This window comes from Gobio gobio (assembly GCF_949357685.1).
Source record: "Gobio gobio genome assembly, chromosome: 1".
Lineage (NCBI taxonomy): Eukaryota > Metazoa > Chordata > Actinopteri > Cypriniformes > Gobionidae > Gobio > Gobio gobio.
This window is the reverse complement of record NC_137097.1, coordinates 68,478,183-68,496,911: the sequence shown is the minus strand read 5'-3', so window position 1 is coordinate 68,496,911 and position 18,729 is coordinate 68,478,183. Positions and strand designations below refer to the sequence as shown.

Below are 18,729 nucleotides of genomic sequence, written 5' to 3'. Positions count from 1 at the left end.
TCAGACAGTGCACTATATAGGGGATAGGGAGTGATCAGACAGTGCACTATATAGGGGATAGAGAGTGATCAGACAGTGCACTATATAGGGGATAGAGAGTGATCAGACAGTGCACTATATAGGGGATAGAGAGTGATCAGACAGTGCACTATATAGGGGATAGAGAGAGATCAGACAGTGCACTATATAGGGGATGGGGAACGATCAGACAGTGCACTATATAGGGGATGGGGAACGATCAGACAGTGCACTATATAGGGGATGGGGAACGATCAGACAGTGCACTATATAGGGGATAGAGAGAGATCAGACAGTGCACTATATAGGGGATAGGGAACGATCAGACAGTGCACTATATAGGGGATAGAGAGTGATCAGACAGTGCACTATATAGGGGATAGGGAGTGATCAGACAGTGCACTATATAGGGGATAGAGAGTGATCAGACAGTGCACTATATAGGGGATAGAGAGAGATCAGACAGTGCACTATATAGGGGATAGGGAACGATCAGATAGTGCACTATATAGGGGATAGGGTATGATATGAAAATGATGCACTATATTCTAGGATTATACCTGCTACGACAGAAATTAAGATCAATGGACACATTTACGGTTATAAAGTAACAACGGAAGTCTACGGACGGGATAAACATTAAAGTTTATTCTCACAGGTTCAAAAAAATAGCAATAAAACTAAACAATACAAATAAAAATCACTATCTGTACAAAATTACATCCAATAATTCCTGATCTGATGATGTGAGATTTCATTCACATGACTTTCATTCACATTATATGCACAAGGATGCTAGGATTGACTGTTTACATAGACACAAATCCAAACAGTACTTGCGTCAGTAAATCCCAGAACACTCGTTCTACAACTATCAGACACTTTATAACACATTTTTGAATAAATAATTGGACTTGGAAATGTCTAGACATTCATTATAAGTACTTTACAGCATAAACACAATCATTGTTTGCTTTTATAAACTGAGGGATCAGTCTAAATTACTTTCATTCCTAACAGACGTCTCGCCACAGATGCTGAGAATCTGGAAGACGTTCAGGACAGCATTAAGAACACATCACCCTCTGCTGGCAAAACACAACACCACAGGCTTCACAAGAACGCATGGTATTAGTATTCAAAAGATGCCGGTGGTTTGGCACGTTGAGGCTCAGAGTAATGAATTCAAACCAGGAAGAAGTCATCAGAGAACTAAATAAACTTCTGCCGCACAGTGATAGACGATAATATATTCGGGATGGAGGAGTATGACATGAAATGAAATGAAATCCTGACTCATGGATCATGAGAGACGTCAGCTGGAAGCTTTATTCTTGTTTCTTAGCAGCAGCTGCACTCGCTCATCACATCTCCAGTTATGTGACTGATTAAAAAAGGCACTTTGTTAAACATCCGAGGCAAAATCAGTTTGTGCTGAAATGCAAACAGCTTTGGAGAACAGTTTTGTGTGGCATACTTCCCAGCTGTGCTTCATGGAATTCAGTGAACTAACCCTGAAATACAGTCTTGTTTTTGCTCACTCCGAATCCAAAATCAGCGACGGGAACTGAACCCCTCCCTCCGCCAGCAGCGAGTACAGACCACGCAGAACCACGGCACTGGGTCGCTCGGCACCGGAATGAGAGTCCAAGAAAGACACAAGGTTATCAGACATTGCCTAAAAACAGAAAAAACATGTGCTTTATACAATACAAGTTGTTTCAAAGCTGCTTTACAGTGATAAACATGAAAATAAAGATCAGGCAAGCACACAGAATTCAATTCTGCTGTAAAGAGGCTCTAAAAAGATTCAGCGTTGATGCAGTTCAATAACTGTGTAAAGTTAATCAATTATGAAATGAGTTCAGTTCAGATATAAAGCAGCTCTATTTATTTAAACAAGGGTCTCTCGAATTTAAGAAGGAGAGATGTAAAAATAATTTGAAACCTTTTGAAGACGAATGGCCTGCTGAAGTTGTTCTACTCTGAGCCTTTGGCTTTCCAGCTCTCTCAGTTCAGCCTCACTGGTGTAGGACAGGATGGGCGGCAAACAGGAACGATCTGGGTCACCCCATTCACCTCTCCTCCGGATGGGACACAAAGCTCCAGATCTCCTCATATCCCACCTCTCCCATTCTGAGAAACAAAAGGTAGTTTTGCATTGGATTTAGAACTACATCCATGTTATCAACCCCACATAATCCAGATCTAGCTGTGTGAAAATGATAGTGAACTGAATTCACAACCGAACTGCAGAATCTGTGATAATATGCTGTGCTATGCTGATGACGACACAGCATCCTCAATAAACCCGTCTCCGGCGTGACGACTCCGATCTTTCGAATATTCCTATCTAATAATTGCCTCACCGACACGGCATCCTCAATAAACCCGTCTCCAGCGTGATGACTCCAATCTTTGAATATTCCTATCTAATAATTGCCTCATCGACACAGCATCCTCAATAAACCCGTCTCCGGCGTGATGACTCCGATCTTTGAATATTCCTATCTAATAATTGCCTCACCGACACGGCATCCTCAATAAACCCGTCTCCAGCGTGATGACTCCAATCTTTGAATATTCCTATCTAATAATTGCCTCATCAACACGGCATCCTTAATAAACCCGTTTCCAGCGTGATGACTCCGATCTTTGAATATTCCTATCTAATAATTGCCTCATCGACACAACATCCTCAATAAACCCGTCTCTCCGGCGTGATGACTCCGATCTTTGAATATTCCTATCTAATAATTGCCTCATCGACACAACATTCTCATTTAAACCCGTCTCCGGCTTGATGACTCCGATCTTTGAATATTCCTATCTAATAATTGCCTCATCGACACGGCATCCTCAATAAACCCGTCTCCGGCGTGATGACTCCGATCTTTCGAATATTCCTATCTAATAATTGCCTCATCGACACGGCATCCTCAATAAACCCGTCTCCGGCTTGATGACTCCGATCTTTGAATATTCCTATCTAATAATTGCCTCATCGACACGGCATCCTCAATAAACCCGTCTCCGGCGTGATGACTCAGATCTTTGAATATTCCTATCTAATAATTGCCTCATCGACATGGCATCCTTAATAAACCCGTCTCCGGCGTGATGACTCCGATCTTTGAATATTCCTATCTAATAATTGCCTCATCGACACAACATTCTCATTTAAACCCGTCTCCGGCTTGATGACTCCGATCTTTGAATATTCCTATCTAATAATTGCCTCACCGACACGGCATCCTCAATAAACCCGTCTCCGGCGTGATGACTCAGATCTTTCGAATATTCCTATCTAATAATTGCCTCATTGACACAACATCCTCAATAAACCCGTCTCCGGCGTGATGACTCCGATCTTTCGAATATTCCTATCTAATAATTGCCTCATTGACACAACATCCTCAATAAACCCGTCTCCGGCGTGATGACTCCGATCTTTCGAATATTCCTATCTAATAATTGCCTCATTGACACAACATCCTCAATAAACCCGTCTCCGGCGTGATGACTCCGATCTTTCGAATATTCCTATCTAATAATTGCCTCATCGACACAACATCCTCAATAAACCCGTCTCCGGCGTGATGACTCCGATCTTTCGAATATTCCTATCTAATAATTGCCTCATCAACACGGCATCCTCAATAAACCGTCTCCGGCGTGATGACTCCGATCTTTCAAATATTCCCATCTAATAATTGCCTCATCGACACAACATCCTCAATAAACCCGTCTCCGGCGTGATGACTCCGATCTTTCGAATATTCCTATCTAATAATTGCCTCATCGACACAACATCCTCAATAAACCCGTCTCCGGCGTGATGACTCCGATCTTTCGAATATTCCAATCTAATAATTGCCTCATCTACACGGCATCCTCAATAAACCGTCTCCGGCGTGATGACTCCGATCTTTCGAATATTCCCATCTAATAATTGCCTCACCAACACGGCATCCTTAATAAACCCGTTTCCAGCGTGATGACTCCGATCTTTGAATATTCCTATTTAATAATTGCCTCACCGACACGTCATCCTCAATAAACCCGTCTCCGGCGTGATGACTCCGATCTTTGAATATTCCTATCTAATAATTGCCTCATCGACACGGCATCCTTAATAAACCCGTCTCCGGCGTGATGACTCCGATCTTTGAATATTCCTATCTAATAATTGCCTCATCGACACGGCATCCTCAATAAACCCGTCTCCGGTGTGATGACTCCGATCTTTCGAATATTCCTATCTAATAATTGCCTCATTGACACAACATCCTCAATAAACCCGTCTCCGGCGTGATGACTCCGATCTTTCGAATATTCCTATCTAATAATTGCCTCATTGACACAACATCCTCAATAAACCCGTCTCCGGCGTGATGACTCCGATCTTTCGAATATTCCTATCTAATAATTGCCTCATTGACACAACATCCTCAATAAACCCGTCTCCGGCGTGATGACTCCGATCTTTCGAATATTCCTATCTAATAATTGCCTCATCGACACAACATCCTCAATAAACCCGTCTCCGGCGTGATGACTCCGATCTTTCGAATATTCCTATCTAATAATTGCCTCACAAACACGGCATCCTCAATAAACCCGTCTCCAGCGTGATGACTCCAATCTTTGAATATTCCTATCTAATAATTGCCTCATCAACACGGCATCCTTAATAAACCTGTTTCCAGCGTGATGACTCCGATCTTTGAATATTCCTATCTAATAATTGCCTCACCGACACGGCATCCTCAATAAACCCGTCTCCGGCGTGATGACTCCGATCTTTGAATATTCCTATCTAATAATTGCCTCATCGACACAACATTCTCATTTAAACCCGTCTCCGGCTTGATGACTCCGATCTTTGAATATTCCTATCTAATAATTGCCTCATCGACACGGCATCCTCAATAAACCCGTCTCCGGCGTGATGACTCAGATCTTTCGAATATTCCTATCTAATAATTGCCTCATCGACACAACATCCTCAATAAACCCGTCTCCGGCGTGATGACTCCGATCTTTCGAATATTCCTATCTAATAATTGCCTCATTGACACAACATCCTCAATAAACCCGTCTCCGGCGTGATGACTCCGATCTTTCGAATATTCCTATCTAATAATTGCCTCATCGACACAACATCCTCAATAAACCCGTCTCCGGCGTGATGACTCCGATCTTCGAATATTCCTATCTAATAATTGCCTCATCAACACGGCATCCTCAATAAACCCGTCTCTCCGGCGTGATGACTCAAATCTTTCGAATATTCCTATCTAACAATTGCCATCGACACGGCATCCTCAATAAACCCGTCTCCGGCGTGATGACTCCGATCTTTCGAATATTCCTATCTAATAATTGCCTCATCGACACAGCATCCTCAATAAACCGTCTCCGGCGTGATGACTCCGATCTTTCGAATATTCCTATCTAATAATTGCCTCATCGACACGGCATCCTCAATAAACCCGTCTCCGGCGTGATGACTCCAATCTTTCGAATATTCCTATCTAATAATTGCCTCATCGACACGGCATCCTCAATAAACCGTCTCCGGCGTGATGACTCCGATCTTTAGAATATTCCTATCTAATAATTGCCTCATCGATACAACATCCTCAATAAACCTGTATCTCCGGCGTGATGACTCAAATCTTTCGAATATTCCTATCTAACAATTGCCATCGACACGGCATCCTCAATAAACCCGTCCCCGGCGTGATGACTCCGATCTTTTGAATATTCCTATCTCATAAAAGCTTCATCAACACAACATCCTCAATAAACCCATCTCCGGCGTGATGACTCCGATCTTTCGAATATTCCTATCTAATAATTGCCTCACCAACACGGCATCCTCAATAAATCTTTGAAAAATTTGATCTAATAGGACCTCTGACCTGTAATGTTGCCAGAATCATAATCATACACGGTTTGTTCGTTGGCTAGAGGAGAACTGGCACCCCGACTGAGCCTGGTTTCTCCAAAGGTTTTTTTTTCTCCATTATGTCACCTGAGGGAGTTTTGGTTCCTTGCTACTGTCGCCTTTGGCTTGGCTTGCTCAGTTGGGGACACTAACAATTCAACTTAATATTCAAATACATTTACAACTAAAATACTGATCTGCCCACATTGTCACCATTTAATAATTGAAAGAGCTAGATAACATCACCGTATTCTCCAGAGCGTCTGTACAGCCGAATCAAATTCTGTTGCATTATTTTCCTGTTTAACACTGTGAAGCTGCTTTGAAACAATATGCATTGTAAAAAGCAATATATAAATAAAGGTGACTGGACTTGACTCTACTCTACCCTTCATTTCAACCAGATGATCCCACAGGAGCTGCACGAATCTCAAACTGTCTGGCGGACATCTCGGCATAGATGAAAGAACATCACCTGCAGCTCAACCTGGCAAAGACTGAGCTTCTTGTCTTCCCTGCCAATCCCACTCTACAGCACAATTTCACCATCCAGCTAGGTTCCTCATAAATTACTCCATCAAGGACGGCCAGAAATCTTTGAGTAATCTTTGATGACCAGCTGACCTTCAAAGTCCACATTTCAAAGACAGCATGCAGGTTTGCGCTACACAAAATCAGGAAGATCAGGCCTTTCCTAACCGAGCATGCAACACAGCTTCTCGTCCAGGCCCTGGCCATTCCTAGGCTTGATTACTCAACGCTATTCTGGCTGGACTTCCATCACGTGCAATCAAACCTCTTCAAATGATTCAAAACGCTGCAGCACGTCTTGTCTTCAACGAGCCCATGGCTTTTTATCTCTCTGAACTGGCTACCACTCGCTGATCGCATAAAGTTCAAGGCTTTGACGCGTACTTACATATCCACCACAGGCTCAGCACCCGCATACTTCCACTTGCTCTTACACCCCTACCAGAAACCTACGATCGGTAAATGAGCGACGGCTCACAAAATCACTCTCCAGAATATTTTCGTTCACTGTTCCTTGCTGGTGGAACGATCTCCCCGTCTTCATCTGGAATGCAGAATCCCTGACAACTTTCAAAAGACAGCTGAAAACTCATAAAACATCTATGCTTTCAATTTCCTACTCTAAGCAATGCCTGAAATGTTGTATTTTGAGCACTTCTTGTGTTTCTTTGCCTCTTCAAGATGACTCGCTTGCTGTATTACTCATTTGTAAGTCACTTTGATAAAAGCATCTGCAAAAATGAATGAATAAATGTAATATAATACCACATGCAATTTGTATAAAGAAATGATCAAGCATCTACAGTACATTCATTGCTTTTCCAAGAAGCAAGAACATGGGAACTCTGGTACAATGGATCCCTCCGGGGTCGGGGGATTTCTATGGAATCGTGGAGGATGAAGTTTCAAAATTAGATGAACCATGTGTGAGGCCTTTTGAGAGGTTACCCATTAAATCCAGAGGGAACACTTAAAACTACATGAGAAAAAAAAAAAAACAGCTGAAAACATTGAAAAGGGGATGGGAATTTTTCATTCTTGGATAATTGGATGGTGTGTCACTTGTAGAAATCAAACATGTGAATTTGTGATAATGAGCACAGCAACTCAACTAGCACTGTTTAATGGAGAGTGAACAGATTAAAGACTGCTGACACCACATTAGACCCAAAATAGACTGAAGATGTATGATTCAGACCTGCCAACCTTGAAGAAACTTTATGAGTACACACTACCCCCCCCCACCACGGGCCCCCAGCGCACCGCCAATGTACGCTCCACCGTTGTCCACACACCAGTAAGTAATCTATGAGATACCTAACACTAAAATACATAATATACACAATATACTTTCACCAATTACGATTTATTAGTTACTCCATAACCAAATACAAGTAGACCATAAATGTTGTACAGTTACTGCACACCCATCATTGTGTTCAGGATATTATATACAAAAAAGGCTGATGATGGTTAAACGTCATACAAAAATAGAACAAAAGACAGATTAAACACAAATAGTAAGATTAATAACAAACTACCGTATTCAATAGCAAAGGTGTTTGTTTTCCAGTAGATGGCAGCAATCTTCCACTAAACTATGGCACATTTCATATTTTCACTATGAATGAAACTGAGTAGTAGATATTTTATTTGAATTTGACATAAAATGTTGCTATTATATAAATAGACTATTATTACTAATTTATGTACATTTAATTTAATATTTAATCAAATTAAATATGAATTTTAATTAATAAATAAAAATGTATATAATTTAACACAACTACACAAAACTACACAACTGTAGAGTAAAAACATTAATAAAAAACTGATATTCCATGCGTTTAAAAACATCTGACAAGATTAAGGTAAAGTCACACTGTCTGGTGCCTCTCTAGACAACCCAGCACAATTGTTAGCATAAAGTTTAAGGTAAAAATAACTGCCATTCATTTACTAGTATCTTAATACTATGCAATTAGATAAACTGTTCCTTCATTACATCACTTTACCTGTCTTTATCCACATTTTTCATCTTCCCTGCATCAGAGGGCTTTGGTCTTTTTGATACTGTAGGGTAGGCTATGGCAGACTATAATGCTAATTTATAATGTGTCATGTGAATTCGACCATCTGTCACAATCAGGTAACTTTTTGTCTACTGACGCGAGTTAAGCACCCTCAAACGAAAGCAATGCTTTCTACATTGAATGTGGCAAGACGCGACGCAACACAACGCAACAGTTACGTTAATTCATTTTATACCAGCAGGTCAAACAAAATCATACAAGAAACGAATTATGGAGCTTTGATATTACAGAAACGCAAACTCTATTCATTCATTAAAATTCGCTGAAAGTCAACCGAACAACTGTGCAACGTGCATGTTCTCATTTTAATTATCCATAACAACCCCAAAACTTGCCCGCTTGCTTTGCACATCTGCTAATAAACGATGGGCAAAGTTTTTCGACTATTTTTTTACCTTATTTTTTCCTTTTTTTTGCTCTGGATGTTATTGAGCTTGTAGAAGTTTAGCTCTTGTGTTCTTCTGAACATCTCGCGCTGCCATTGCCCGATGCCATTTTTATATCACTCCATAATCTGTCTATGTTTTAAATGCCTATTCCCCGAGTGGTAGGCTACAACGACTGGCTGTTTTAAAATATCTACGAGAAGAAGCCTAGGCCTCCATACTGACAGCTGGGCTCATAGCTTGCAGGTTTGCTTAGTACACTGTAACAATATTTAAGAATGCATATATTTTTTCCCATTTGATTGGTTCAACCGCCACTCGCCCAAATTTATTTAAAATATAATTTTTCGTCAAGTCATCCGCGGCTGTAACCGCCAACAGCGTACCTCTGTGACGCGGTTCAGCCATGGCATGCACGCCTGCAGTTATCTGGCCTGCCTAGCTTGCTTGAGGCACTGAAATGAAACGAACGCGCGCGGCGCGGACTCGAAGCATTTGTCTAGGAGGGGCGGGCATGTAAGCGGAGGTAATGAAGCGCTCTGATTGGCCGAAAGCTTTTCACTCCACTTTCACGCTGTGGCTCAGCAGCAGAATCAACGTCATAGATTGCACTGAAACCGGCGAAATGCGAGATGCAACAAAATGCGTACATAGAGAGCAGCGAATCGTACAAGCGTACCAAAGGGTCAAAATGTGTGCCGAGTACGAAAAATGCGTACATGTTGGCAGGTCTGATTGTTCCATTGCAGTACACTGAATCCAAAAATACAGTGAGTTATTCATCACTATAAATACCATGTGAACATTGTTGTGTTCATGAGAAGAACTGTACATTGTTGTCTTGTGTAAGGACGTAATAATGTGTGAGAGCGGAAGTGAAAAGAGTAAAGAAAGATGCGATAGATGGATGAAGTTCGCTACCCCTGTCTTGTGTGTTTCTTTGATTAATAATTACTGACAGATACACCAATCAGGCACAACATTATGACCTAATATTGTGTTGGTCCCCCTTTTTCTGACCCCTTTCAATCAGAACCAGCTTTAACTTCTTGAGCAATTTGAGCTACAGTAGCTCGTCTGTATGATCGGACCACACGGGCCAGCCTTCGCTAATCAATGAGCCTTGGCCGCCCATGACCCTGTGGCCGGTTCTCCACTGTTCCTTCCTTGGAGCACTTTCAATAGATACTGACCACTGCAGACCGGGAACACCCCACAAGAGCTGCAGTTTTGGAGATGCTCTGACCCAGTCGTCCAGCCATCACAATTTGGCCCTTGTCAAACTCGCTCAAATCCTTACACTTGCCCATTTTTCCTGCTTCTTACAGATCAACTTTGAGGACAAAATGTTCACTTGCTGCCTAATATATCCCACCCACTAATAGGAGCCGTGATGAAGAGATAATCAGTGTTATTCACTTCACCTGTCAGTGCTCATAATGTTATGCCTGATTAGTGTATATAAAGTAGACCTACCATCTCTTTGCCCACTTATACAAACTTGTGGTTTTTCTAGCACTGGTTTTGTATGTTGGTTTTAAACACCAAAATGTTCTTAAATTAAAATAATGCATTTATCCTTAAAGGGTTAATTCACCCAAAAATGAAAATTCTGTCATTAATTACTTACTCTCATGTCGTTCGACATGAAGCTTCAAAGCGTTATGAGCGTTATCAATGAGCCGAATGAGGATTCGAATCGCGTGTCAAACCGCCAAACTGCTGAAATTTGGCGATTCAAACCGCTGAATCGACTCGCTGATTCTTAACGCTTCGAAGCTTCATGAGGCCGTGTTTTGAAATCGTCATCACTATGTAAGTCGTTATTTAGGGTTTTTTTGCGCACAAAAACTATTGTCGCCGATTCATAAAGTTATTGTAGAACTACTGTAGTGAGATGGACTTTGTAACGACGTCTTTAGTGCCTTTTAAGGGTCTTGAGAGTGTAGAGTACCATTGTGCCAATGGAGGCCTTTCAGAGCCATCAGATTTCAACTAAAATATCTTTAATTTGTGTTCCGAAGATGAACGGAGGTCTGACGGGTGTCGAACGACATGAGGGTAAGTAATTAATGACAGAATTTTCATTTTTGGGTGAACTAACCCTTTAAGTAAAATTACAATATAACCATATTTGGTAATATGTGTTGGTGTTGTAATATCTATCGGTTTTATTTTTTAAACAACACAATCACACTGATATATTAAAACAATATCTGAATACGTCAGTGTGGTTTTATTGCTTAAATTAGTTTTTTATTGCTTTGGTAAATTGACATTTTTAAGCAGATGCTTTCATTCAAAATCTCTGCTCATTGTTTGGGCAACTAGAGAGAGAGATTGTGAAGTACCTTTCTTCCGCTGATCAGCGCATGCAAGAAGTTCTGCCGTCATCCTCTCCAAACCCTCCAGCATCCGCAAGGACTCATACTCTCTCTCATGCGATGTCACTGTGACACAAACAAACACATATCTTTTGATCTCCATCTACTCCAAATGAGCTGCCCGCCTGTGAAACGTCCTGTGACTCAGAAGAATAAAGCCTGGATGACAGTGTTATCCTTGGACGGATCCTCATTGTCCAGATGCTCATTTCTCAGCCCCTTACTTCCACCCACACACTTCTGTCTTCCTGCAGCCCTCCATCTTTCTGCCCCCAGCACGAGTACCTGAGTCCGAGTCTGTGGAGCGGCTCTGCTCTGTGTGGAAGAAGTGTGTCAGGTCAAGACAGCGCTGTGAAAGCACGTCCAGCTCTGTCGTGATATCAGCTGGACATCTGGAAGGCCATTCTGATGGGAACTGATGCAGCAGCAGGTCAAGAACATACAACAACAACATAGAAATCTTAGTCAGACATCATATTTGACCAAAAACAAAAGAAAGGGAGAGTAAATGATGACAGAATTGTACGTTCGTTTTCAAAGCCTTCAAATTAAATATGCCGTCTACCCCGACAAGGCCTTTTGAACAAATAGCAAGTGGAATAGAGTGGTGCAGGGAAGATGTATTTTTGTAGGCCAAAACCCTGAAAAGAGGTTCCATTGTCCAGAAATCAATGGGTTTTTTTTACGTGTTTTTGGTTAAATTCATGAAATAAGGTCTGCGGTGTGTTCAGGATATTGGTCACGAAGCACCACTCTATAGTGTGCAGTTCATTCCTAGACCAGGATTAAAACCACATCAACAGGAGAAATGATTAGACGGATGCATTGATCACGTCTGATCAAATGCAACAGGTCAGAAGTGACAGGATTGATCTGAAGGATACAGTTGCCTGCAGTCTCTCCATGAACTGAGTTCTCTCTGGCACTGGCTTTGATTGCTGGGTTAACACTTTTTTCCACGATCTGAAAGAACACGTACACTTTAAGAAATCATTTCTTTCCCCCTCACAATAATAATGGTGATTTAATATTCTGCATATATTCTGACTTATTTACACTGTTAAAGAGTTGGATTCTCATGCTAAACATGGCCAAAAAAAAAAACGAGTTGGACACTCCTTCAGGATTCAAATAAGTTTTGTACGGTTTTTTTTTCCGAGTATGGCCCTGTTTGACATCATAAAGGGCAGAGTTCCTTGTATGGGCACTTCTCCCTGATGAGCATGTGCACATCAACCAGAGCGAGAGCAAGAGCTTAAACGAGCCCTTAAACAAAGCCCTTAAACGAGCTTTGTTCGGGTTACGGGAGGCATTGGCAGTGCTGCCATTTTGTTTTTAGACCACGAAATCAACAATATAACTAAAGAAGTGTGTTTCTGGTTGTGAGGGAGAGATAACCTTGTTCAGCTTTGTTCAGCGTTAAAGGAACACGCCACTATTTTTGAAAAAAGGGCTAATTTTCCAACTGCCCTAGAGTTTTACCATTTTCAAATCCATTCAGCCAATCTCCGGGTCATAGATAGCTTAGCGGAAGTTAGCCTATTTTCAGGCGCTGTGTAATATCATTGCGCCGCTGAACTCATGGTACGGTTCAAAGTCCGTTGATAATTACGCAGGAATGAGAGTATAGTTCATAGCCATATCGGTCTAGAAAATCACAACTTTTCATTTCCCGTCGGTCTTGGTACATGATGTAATTACAGAATAGTCAAGTTTTAAATAGGAAAAATATCGAAACTCTTTGGTAATTTTTTTGAGCGAGATGCTAACGGTCTAATCAGATTCAATGATCTATGCTAAGCTATGCTAAAAGTGCTACCGCCAGACCCGGAGATCGGCTGAATGGATTCAAAAACGGTAAAACTCGACTGTTCATCTCTAGGGGAGATGGAAAATTAGCCTTTTTTCAAAAATAGTGGCGTGTTCGAAAAAACTGGCAGTAAGTGAAACTGCATCAAATGTCTGTGTTTTGTTGGCAATCGATATGCAAGTTCATATAATATAAACAGCACGAACGTATAGAGAATCAAAAGTTATCCAGAGATAATGTGATGTATTGTGTGTGTGACTCTTTAGCTCCTCCCACTGCACTCCTCCACAAGCTCGGCTGTTTACAGAAAGAATCGGTACAGCGCATCTGTCTTTTATAAATATGATAAAACTAAAGACTCTTCAGAGATATGAAGCAGGGCTTGACATTAACGCTTGTCCGCTTGTCCGGGACAAGTGGATTTTTTGAAGGGGCAAGTGAAAGAGAATTTTACTTGCCCGACGGACAAGTAGGCCTATCCTGATTAAAACCTCAATAACAAAAAATAACTAGATAACTAAATCACCAAAATGCAAGAATGATTCTGCATTAATTTAGTGTAAGTAACGATCGATGGTGGATAATAATATATAATGTATAATGTAGGCTATTGACGGTAACAAGGTTGTGCTGTTGACGCTCGCGCAGCCTCTCGAGGTGAAAATAAATGAGCGCTGTGCAATACAAATTGTGTTTTCATATTTATAACATGATACAGTTAAGCAACATCACACAAATAAGAGAGTGCTGTTTTCCTGAATGACTGAAAATGATGGATTCCATATGCCAGCTCCATAAACAATTTATTAACATCAAGTCACTTACATTTTAGATGCAATATTGAGTGTTTTTGTTCGATTTCAGCAGCGAAAATAGTTCCAAACAAGATCACAGCAGAACCATAATGCAACAGAGCGTTACTGAATGATTCAGCGTTTGAATGAATCGGTTGAATCAAAGATTCAATGACCTGTTCATAAACGACTGCCTCATTCTGAATGAATCATCCGTTTGAATGAATCGACTCAATGACTCGCATTTAGACGGTCACCTGCCGCCACCTACTGGCAGTTTAGTTTAATCTTTCCAACATTTCTTATTTGTATATTCAAAAATTAGGGCCGTCAAAAGATTAATCGCGATTAATCGCATCCAAAATAAAAGTTTGTGTTTACATAATACATGTGTGTGTAAATTATTATTTATATATAAATACACACACAAGCATGCATATATTTAAGAAAAAAAATATTATTTTTATATATAAAACATTTATATTTATATATATTATAGATTAAATAAATGTATATACATGCAAATATTTCTTAAATATATACATGAATGTGTGTGTATTTATATATAAATAATAATTAACAGAGTACACACACATATATTATGTAAACACAACTTTTATTTTGGATGCGATTAATCGCGATTAATCTTTTTACAGCCCTATCAAAAATATAAAAAATAATCTCATAACATTATTCAATGCAGTTGTAACTTTTCAGTGTAAATTATTTAATTTAATTGGTAATAGCCCTATAGTGTCTTATTCTAATTTAATTTATTGATCAAATTTAAGAATATAAAAGGAAAGCTGAAGCATATCCTATATTTAATAAGACTATGGAAAATGTATGGACTATTTATAAAAAATATACAGATTTAAATATGTCAAAGCTGATTGAACATTGGTCTGAATAAATTATATTTACAAAAAAAAAAAAAAAAAAAAAAAATTTCGCACAAGCAAATTTTTTACTCGGACAAGTGAATGACAGATTTACTTGTCCGAAGGACAAGCACATGAACAGGCTTAATGTCAAGCCCTGATGAAGGATGCAACACTACTCTATAGGTACTCAAGATTAACATGAGACTGGCAGAAACTGTGTGTGTTATGTACACTTTAAAGAAATATTCTGGGTTTACTTCAAATAAAGCTCTATCAACATCTTTTTTAAGGAAGAATCATGGTTAAAGTAATGCATGTGGAGCACACATGAAGCACTTACATGAAGTATTTCTTAATGTGTGTTACTTGAGTTATAATGATGCTTTCTAAATGATCATCTTGCACTAGAACTAGGCAGTTATTAATAAATAGTCATTTATGTGTTTAGATGTTTCTCTGTGTAAAAACTTCACTTCTCTTTGAGTGTATCGTGTGAAATTTACAGAATTTACCAGCTTTACATTTTCATAAATAAATAGTTGGATATGATGCTCATGTTAAAGTACATGCTTAAGTCTTATTGCTTTAATTATGTTAAGCTCTGTTTACTTCCATTGTACTGTGGCATGATTTTAAAGTATCCTTTACACTTCTAGTCCATCATTAGTCATTGTAATCCATATTATGTCATTATAAACTATATTATGCCACAAATACAGCTAATAGTACCAAAAATATTCCTTTGATTTAAAAGACAATATCAGACTGACCGGATCTGTTTTGTTCTTTGTGCTCGCCAGACTGGTAACAAAGGAGACGATATCCTACAGCAACAAAGAGAAGCCATTAAAGCAACATTTGATGGAAAATAATATTTCATGTATACATTATATAATACATATACAATACCCTTGAAAAATTTTGGGTCGATTTTAATGTTTTTGAAAGAAGTCTCTTCTGCTCACCAAGGCAGCATTTATTTGATAAAAAATACAGTAAAATAGTAATATTGTTAAATATTATTATAATTTTAATAAAATGTTTTCTATTGTAATATATTTTAAAGTTTAATTTATTCCTGTGATCAAAGCTGAATTCTCAGCATCATTACTCCAGTCTTCAGTGTCACATGATCCTCCAGAAATCATTCTGATATGATGGTTTGATGCTCAAGAAACATTTATGAATATTATCATTGTTGAGAACAGTTATGCTGCTTCATATTATTGTGGAAATCATGAAACATTTCAGGATTCTTTGATGAATAGAACATTTAAAAGAACAATTTATTGGAATAGATATCTTTTGTAACATTATAAATATCTTTTCAGTCACTTTTGATCAATTTAATGCATCCTTTCTGGATAAAAGTATAATTTTTTTTCATACTGACCCCAAAATTTTGAAAGTTGTACATATTTGATTAAAGATTAATTTCATATTTAAACGCAAAAACAGATGAATATCTAATCATATACATACCATTGTGCGTTGTACTGCATATTTCCTGTTGTGAATTTCCCATCTTTACCAGACACTTCTCGGCAGGAGACAGATGGGGAATTATCGTTAGCATTTGTGGCTTTGACACACATCTTCTGCTGGGCTTCTGTGGAAGAGATCTTCACTGGAGCGCTCTTTGGGACTGATGGCCTTCCTTTGAACACTGGATGAGCAGTCAGTCCTTTCTGGACCAGAACGGCCCCGTGGGTCACGTTCCCTCCGGTTGCTCGTCTGTGATGACTGGGTTTTTTGCACGTCTCTGAAGGGGGCAAAGATCTCACAGGTTTTCTTTTATCTTCATCTTTAACGGTACAGTTAATGAGTGGTTTATTTAGTCTCTTATTGGGGTGTTTTATTTGGTTGCTGTCAGAGGGAAGTTCTTTATGAGCCTCAGATGTGCTGCGGATTTTCAGTGCTTTTTTTAAAACCTGCTCCAACAATTCAATTTCTTGCTTTTCTTCAGCTGGAATATCTGTTTTAGAAAGCAGAGACAAAGATATATTGTGTAATATATAACATGGGATTATATGACAAATAAAGATAAATGTGACCCTGGACCACAAAACCAGTCATGAGGGTCAATTTCTTGAAATTGAGATTTATACATCATCTGAAAGCTGAACAAATAAGCTTTCCGGTGATGTGTGGTTTGTTAGGATAGGACAATATTTGGCAAAGAAAATCTGGAATCTGAGGGTGCAAAAAAATCGAAATATTGAGAAAATCACCTTTAAAATTGTCCAAATGAAGTACTTAGCAACGCATATTACTACTAATAGTATATTTTTATATATATTTACGGTAGGAAATGTACTAAATATTTTCATGGAACATGATCTTAATATCCTAATGATTCTGGCATAAAAGAAACATTTATTTGAATTGAATTGCCACAAATACTCATGACTGGTTTTGTGCTCCAGGGTCACAAATAGATAAATGATTTTCCTCTGACCATCTTTAGTACTGATGGCTGCGGCAGTTTCCACCTCGCTGGCTTCTGTCACGCGTGTTCTCCTGCACAAATATGACAAAATGTAACCCTCTATTTCAAGACAAGAGTGCCACAACAACAACAACAAACCATGTGTCCTCTCAATTCGGTCAAAACCTGTATGTATTTCTTTCTCCTGCTGAACACAATAGAAAATATTTTGGAGAATATGTTTAGCCAAACAGTTGAAGGTCCTCCATATAAGTAAGAAGGGGGAAAATACTATGGAAGTCAATGGGGACCTGAGACTGTCTGGTTACCGACATTCTTCAAAACATCACCTTTTGTGTTAAACAGAAGAAAGAAGTTCATACAGGTTTGGAACAACATGAGGGTGAGTAAATGATGACAGAATTTGTATTTTTGGGTGAACTATCCCTTTAAATATCTTACATTGAGCGCAATATCTCCTTGCACTGCCTGATGTTTTCAGTGAGTCTTGATTCTTCAGCTTTGCACATCTTGATAGCTTCTTCAAAAGCTTGAAGAGACATGCTCAATATCTGAGAAAATACACAAGAACTGTAAGCCTATAGTAACTGTACTGTGTGTGTGTGTGTGTGTGTGTGTGTGTGTGTGTGTGTGTGTATAGGTGACAGATAACATGGGTGTGACAATTTAGGTTAAAACGAATATAAATGTAAGCATGGAAGTTATAAATGCTATATAGTTATACATGTACACAAGCAGAAATATTACAGATGGCATTAAGACATTAAGTTCAGTCATCAAACAGCCATTTATAATGCACAATAATATGTACCATTTGGTCAATATGAATATGCAAGACTCTTATCATGGAGTCATTCAAGTTACCCGCCCGGAAGCGCACGTTGGTGTCCAGAAACACAGCTTTCACTTTCCTTTATCCATCCTTTATGTACCGTCAGCTCGTTGAGTGGTTTAAATGAATCGTATGCAACTCGGACTGTCAAAATAAAGTCAGACGAACACGGGAAATTCAGGATCAAACTTCCGAGTTCAGATCGACTTCTCACAACAAACGCCAGCTCGCACCAAATATCGCGAGAGACTGACACGGAGCGTCGTTGCTGTGGAAACAAGTACGCGCTGCGCAACAGCTGTTGAGGAGAAACCGAGAAACATGGAGAACCAGAGAGAGTTTGGGAGAGCGGTTCCAGTGCAGATCACTGTTCTCTCTGGAAATAATTTGGTAAGTCCTTAAAATCATACTACAATCACTTAATAAAATCCTCTGAATCTGAATCCTCATGGAAACCATAACCGGGGCTAGTTGTCACACGAGGGACGGCTATATCTCTATATCTTACTGTACTGTAGTAGGGTCTTCAATTCTTGTTCTCTCTTGCTATATGGTTTAAACACCTATGTTATGTCTTAAATTAGAGAAGAAACTA

General features: G+C 39.4%; 1 protein-coding gene across 2 annotated transcripts; it reads right to left on the bottom strand.

Moving 5' to 3' along the window:
* Positions 1 to 644: 644 nt before the first annotated feature.
* On the bottom strand, positions 645 to 18,377 carry tedc2 (tubulin epsilon and delta complex 2). 2 transcript variants are annotated; one of them, XM_079827538.1, is made up of 10 exons: positions 18,167 to 18,377; positions 17,744 to 17,853; positions 17,312 to 17,373; positions 16,336 to 16,828; positions 15,624 to 15,677; positions 12,250 to 12,328; positions 11,651 to 11,780; positions 11,333 to 11,431; positions 1,967 to 2,154; positions 645 to 1,696 (listed from the first exon to the last, which is right to left on the bottom strand). In XM_079827538.1, exons 2-10 carry the CDS (start codon positions 17,842 to 17,844, stop codon positions 1,556 to 1,558), a joined length of 1,347 nt encoding a protein of 448 aa, XP_079683664.1. In that variant the 5' UTR covers positions 17,845 to 17,853; positions 18,167 to 18,377; the 3' UTR covers positions 645 to 1,555. The 2 variants fall into 2 exon arrangements, with proteins under 2 accessions (XP_079683664.1, XP_079683663.1); XM_079827537.1 differs by having other exon boundaries at positions 18,114 to 18,368.
* Positions 18,378 to 18,729: the final 352 nt, after the last annotated feature.

Excerpts from the sequence above, each read along its gene's own strand:
- tedc2 (XM_079827537.1), bottom strand. The coding sequence starts at position 18,149 with ATGATAAGAGTCTTGCATATTCATATTGACCAAATG. Across the intron at positions 11,781-12,249 it reads TGGAGAGACTGCAGGCAACT|TTCCCATCAGAATGGCCTTC; the intron begins GTATCCTTCAGA and ends CTGCTGCATCAG. Across the intron at positions 1,697-1,966 it reads AGGCCATTCGTCTTCAAAAG|GCAATGTCTGATAACCTTGT; the intron begins GTTTCAAATTAT and ends TTCTGTTTTTAG.